The following is a 6374-nucleotide window of genomic DNA, read 5'->3' as shown; positions in this document are numbered from 1 at the left end:
CCTTAGCTAGGCAAAGCCTAGTTTAAGACATATTGATCTTATTTTTAATATTATGTTTTTAGAGAATTCATTACATTATACATTTTTAAATGTAATTTGTAACTCTTAAATTAAAAATTAATAATTGAAAATGATAAAAAAACATTAGCTTGGATGCGTAGCTGAGAGGCTATTAATTTTACTCCGCTATGTATTTTTATTATGTTCGTGTATAAGATTACGACAGTTCTATTTGACCGATACTGTTCACCGTCAAAAGATCACAAATATAATAATTCAAAATTGTTATAATTGAAATAACAAAAATTAATCAAATAAAAATGAAAATCGGATTGGGTTGTATATAGTGAAAACCCGATGTTGTGGTTCTATTGGGGTCATATGGTTCGAGGGTTTAAAACGACAAAGACAAGCAGATATAAAAATAATAATCGCAGTACCTCTAATTGAGATGTAATAAATTTGTGTCTCGTTAGTTTATAATGTCCTACCTAAGAGGCAACGAAACGGCGGAGCCAGTTCACGAATACCAACTAACGTGATTATGTACAACATTTTAACAAACCATTCAAAATTAACACTAAGATATTAATTTAATAAATGATCTATTGTTTTACTTAACTTTTATTTGTTTAGTCTTTAGTTATTTGGTTTATGTATAAATATTATAAACCAAGTATACCATATTTAAATAGACAACAATTTGTAGATCTGTGGTTTAGTGCTTTATGAAAGCTTAGTATGCGACTTAAATGGTTGTTGAGATTTTTTTATAATATGTGTTAAGAAAGATGTTTTCTTTCGTTTGTCAAAAAAATAAAACTTCATTTTTAACAGGAACGTTTGAATTTTTGCAAAAAATTAGTATACCAAAAATATTAAAAAGTTATTGAAAAATGACTTTCTGTTGTTACAATTTCTATAATATTTAAAATATACATAATATGATTAAAATTTAATCGGATTATTATTTGCAAATTATACATAACGCATATACTTCAAGAATAAAATACCTGTTTTACATTTATGTATCTTACATATATGTATTCTTCACTACGACACATATAAAATAAATTATAAAGAGTGATTTTTTTATCATAACCAACTCAATTAATTATTGAATAAATATAATTTTTTTTTAACTTCTTTAGTTACACATTGTTCTTGAATTATTAACTATGTAATACTTTTTTAGTTCATCCCATATGCCTTATATGGGGGTATCGACTTTGTTTTTATAGTAGAAACACATATTTTGAATTTAATAACATTGATATTCGCAGGTACACAACATTTATTATCAGTGGTAATAAGGTTCATTATTGTGAGTTTATGAATACACTAACTGAAAATACAAAAAGTATAGCTATATGATCATAATTGACAATAAATACTCCGAAGCTGAGAAGGAATTAATTTTACTATTATGTGTTTTTTGTATTAATTACCACTTTTTCTCAGCTTTCATCGAACCGATTTTTTTATCAATACGTCAAAAGATTACAAATAAAATGAAATCGGAGACATTATCCACAAAAATTGAAAAAATTTCCCTCGTTCTCCGTAAATGGGGAAAATCTCTAAAAAAAATTAAAAATCGCTAATTTTTGACATTTTTTGGCCATTTTGATGAAGTATTCATACCGTCTTGGTAAATAACTGTGATAAATCAACGTATTTAATTTCCATTAAAAATTAATTGATTTCATAGTATAAAAAAAAAAAAAATAGTAATTAGCATTAAAAAAATTGATATTATTTACAATTACTATGATACAATAATAGTTTACTTTCTACACAAATTTCAGTCTTAAAATTCATTTCTTAGTTATTTTGCTTTAGTACAATTTAAAGAGTCAATTATAGTGATTTTATTTCTATAAAATATATCATGACACCAAAAAAAGGCGTATTTAGAAGAGTTATAAAATTTGTTAGGAAGTTATGTACAAGAAAGATCGAAAAAGATGTTGTAGCCAATTTCAATACGCCTGATGACAATATTGGTGCGAGTAAAGACTCAGTTTTATTGAAAAAAATATATCCGGTAGTGCAATCCAAGAGTAACAACGATGAAAGGAAAAATGGTTTGTAGTTAAGAAAAATTATAATAACTTATTTTTCAGTTAATTATTATCATATTATTTTGCGGTCCATAACATTATTCTATAATGTGTTAAAATTTCAAATTCTTTCACTATTAAATCACAACCTTAATACATTTTATTAAATTCAAATAATATGTTCGCTATTGAAAGAAACAAAGTTAAGACCCTTAAGAGGCTTACACACAAGGCGTTTAAAACGAGGCGTTTTGAACGCGAACACCGTTTATGTGTATACTGCAAGCGTTTTGACGCGTTTTTACAAAGAAAATTAGCCCGCCAAAAGTTACAGTATATTCATAACAGATTCGAAATTCCTCGTGGTAGCATTTGCTCTGATTATTTTTTTATTTTTTAAAGTATACAGTACTTATATAAATTGAAATGTATTAAGCTAATAAATGATCGTATTAATTTTATTAACATACATATATATATTCCTGTACTTTATTTAATACTTACCTGTATTCCAAATCGACTCTTCCAAATATATGGAATTAATAAAATTTTCTGTGTCAATAGACATGATAGATAGAAAACACAAAAGGAAATGAATCCAAAATAATACATGAAAATAGATTGAATGAACCCTCACGTGCCCGGAAATCGCCATATTTAATTGCCCCGTGTGAATGAAGCATGCGATTTGTATTGTTTAATTTTAGCGATCGGTCGCGTTCGAACGCATGTTTTTACTCATAGTGTGCATGATTCAATTTAAATGTGGGTGTTTTATATGAAACGATTAATCACCGCGTTTTTAAAAACGCGTACGATTAAACGCCTAGTGTGTAAGCCTCTTTACACTTCATAAAAGTTGTACTTCAGCAACGTGCTTTCCCGCTAGGATCCTAGCAGTTGGCTAAGTTGTACCTCAACGGGGCAACGCTGGCCCTNGATCCTAACAGTTGGCTAAGCTGTACCTTAACGGGGCAACGCTGGCCCTATATAATTTATATCCCACTAGAAGGGCGGTTAGCGGTTTCGTGACCAATAAATATAGACTCTTAACTAACAACGATAACAAACATTTATTTCTATTTAATAGTATATTTAAATATAACCTGACTGGATCTCTAGAGATGTTGTGGTATCCAAGTTAGGTGAGCGACAGCGTCTAACGTACACAAATCCGATTGTAAATAAATAAATAATAATAGTTAAATTAATAGTAGAAAATAATATTGTCGGAATTAAGTTGTAAATATAATCTGCAATAAATAATGAGTTGCCGCGAGCGTGGTAAAATGTCGACTGCCTGTAGTTATATCTTTCTTTAATGAAGAAGAATATCATCGGTTTTGTTAACACCCGCGCGTGCCACATATCTGTAGTTGGTCATAGGGACGTTTGTGCTGATCAGGCACTAGTGTGGTATTGAAATGTTAATGTTGGTGAAGGACGAATAATGTGTACGTTACATTACAACATACTATTAAATAGAAATGAATGTTTGCTATCGTTGTTAGTTAAGAGTCTATATTTATTGGTCACGAAACCGCTAACCGCCCTTCTAGTGGGATATAAATTATATAGGGCCAGCGTTGCCCCGTTAAGGTACAGCTTAGCCAACTGTTAGGATCCTAGCGGGAAAGCACGTTGCAGTCTGGTGGAAGCGCCGGGTAATGTGTACGTTACACTTCAATTGTATTAAATAGTTAATAGTTCAAGAGTAATACATTACTAAGGATAAACAAAAGTAAAAATAATCAAATTATTTTTTTTATGTAAATAAGTTTTGATAACAAAATTATCCTGTTTAATAGATTAATAATATTTAGATTATAATAAACTGTATAAACGTTTACAAGTTAAGTACGATTAACCTGGGCCCAAAAGTGGATAAATTTACCTGTAACTAAAACTACACCTGTGTAGTTAATATATTTTTAGATTATATTAATATTTCATTGCATAGATGAGCTTCAAGATTTTAAGGTAGAGTCTATCAATTCGAGTAAATATTTTAAATGTTTTCTAAGAAAAGTTAAAGAATCAGAAAAACACGATGGTGGCAGAAAACAGAAGGCTTTACAGAAAAAAGATGGTAAATCCGTAATTTAAAATTATACTTAAAAAAATAAGCATATTACTTTGTGTAATTTACTTATACAATTCATACCCTATCTAAAAAACTTGAATTTCAACAGCAAAAAATTTTTCGCAAATATAACTACAGAACCACTTTCAAAAAGTCCATAGCTTATTACTATATCTTATTTTATAGATAACATTCAAGACTTAACGTCCGAATTTAACCATTCAAGACAATTTTTTTTTAAAAATAGTAGCGAACCATTAAAACGGGAGAATGGAAAAGAAACTATGGCTGATAAAATAACCGACTTAAGGGAGTCAATAAAAAGTGAAATTTTAAATGACCCACAATTGGAAATTATCATTCGAAGTATTTATTCATATTTTAAATTATTATTCCATAAAAATATATGATTTAGTTTAAAAAATAAGAAAGTATACTCCGACTACACAACTTATTATTTTTCTTAAAGTATCCATAATTTTACTAAAATTTTATTTAATAGATCAGATTGAAGATTTAATATCCGAAATCGTTCAAGAAATTGTTCAGAAATATTTAATGGAATCTTCTGATTACTTGATAAAAAATATTAGTGGTCAAGAAAAACGCAAGACGGACGAAATAAAAATAAACAAAACATTAACCGAGTTAAAGGACATACAGCAAAATAATGGTAACTCTATATATATTAATTTAATGGAAAAAAACAACAAAAAAAAAAAAGATAGTACATTTATAAATTTAAGTATAATATGATATGTTAATATTCTAGATTTTATTCCTTCTGCTCCGCCACTTCCCCAAACTCTACCAACTCTACAAAAAGCAGAAAATAATATTAAAAACAAAGGTAAGGTTGATAGACTAGTAGGTCTACCAATAAATCTTATAGAGGAAATCAAACGTGGCGTGAAATTGAAGGTAAACCTTTTTAAAATATAAGAATAGAGTATCGTTTAAATTCTATATTATAGCTTAATGTAAGCAAAACGATTTCCTAAAAATTTAATTTCCTCAACATATTTGATGTTAAAATGAGTATTTTAATGATAACAGTTAATTTTTTTTTAAGTTTTTAAATAAAGATATATGATATTAGTATAAGTATTTGATTTTTTAATTTAATATAGCCGGTAAATCCAGCGGTTAAAGTATTAGAAAAACCAAATATACATGACAAAAATCTTCAAGGAATGAACCCATTGGATAGTACTTGTATAAATACGTAAAAAGTCACTGTTTATGTTAACTAAATATGAATATTTTCCAGATATCATTCCTTCACCACCTCCCCATACTCTACCAAAGCCATTAAAACCAGAAAATAATATTAAAAGCAAAGGTAAGGTTGATAGACCAGTAGGTCTACCAATAAATCTTATAGAGGAAATCAAACGCGGCGTGAAATTGAAGGTAAACCTTTTTAACAATTAATAATAGAGTATCGCTCAAATTCTATATTATAGCTTAATGTAAGCAAAATAAATATCTAAAATCGATATAGTATTTTAATGATTAAAGTTCAATTTTTTTTTATCGTACTTATTAAGTAGATCATATATTAATGAATCGCATTTTGAACGCTTCATAAAACTTTTTGAACTACATATTAAATTAGATGAAATAATTTCACCTATTTTAATTATACTTCAAATAAAATATATATTTTTTTGTAATGAATTTTTTTACGTTTTTTAACTTTTTGTCATTCTTATGAAGTGAATATGAAATAAATATTAATGAATCGCGTTTTAAACACTTTATAATAACTATGAAGTATTAATATAAATATATTTTCAAATTATTGATGCATTATATTTTAATATTGGATGTGTTCATTAAATTAATTTTTTTTCTTTAAAATCCATTTATTATAAGTATATATACATAAGTGATATGGTATTTTTTGAACCGCTTGGTGTTGATTTCACAATCTGTCAAAGTCAAAATAAAATATTAAAAAATATATACAATCTTAGTACAATATTGTTTAATATTTTATAGCCGGTGAAGCCTGTAGTTTCAGTAATAGAAAATCCAAAAATAGATGAGAAAGATTTTGAAAGAATGAACCCATTAGGTATTCCAATGTTTCGTCGGGCAAGTATAATGTCGAACCGTTCTACCTCCGACACATCATCAGAATACTTTTCTCTAGATGAATGGGATTAACTAATTGAAAATTAATCGAAAATAAAAACTTGAATAAATAATGTCAAGTTGTAATT

At 27.6% G+C, this 6374-nt stretch overlaps 1 protein-coding gene across 1 annotated transcript; it reads left to right on the top strand.

Annotated features, from left to right (window-relative positions):
• Positions 1-3505: 3505 nt before the first annotated feature.
• LOC126909382 (uncharacterized) lies at positions 3506-5695 on the top strand. Its single transcript, XM_050691803.1, has 7 exons — positions 3506-3517; positions 4024-4152; positions 4333-4512; positions 4649-4819; positions 4919-5067; positions 5277-5361; positions 5417-5695. The coding sequence occupies exons 1-7, from the start codon at positions 3514-3516 to the stop codon at positions 5578-5580; spliced, it is 882 nt and encodes a 293-aa protein (XP_050547760.1). The 5' UTR covers positions 3506-3513; the 3' UTR covers positions 5581-5695.
• Positions 5696-6374: the final 679 nt, after the last annotated feature.

The sequence above is a fragment of the Daktulosphaira vitifoliae genome, unplaced genomic scaffold, assembly GCF_025091365.1.
Source record: "Daktulosphaira vitifoliae isolate Bord-2020 unplaced genomic scaffold, ASM2509136v1 Scaffold_316, whole genome shotgun sequence".
Lineage (NCBI taxonomy): Eukaryota > Metazoa > Arthropoda > Insecta > Hemiptera > Phylloxeridae > Daktulosphaira > Daktulosphaira vitifoliae.
This window is presented reverse-complemented; position numbering and strand designations above follow the sequence as displayed.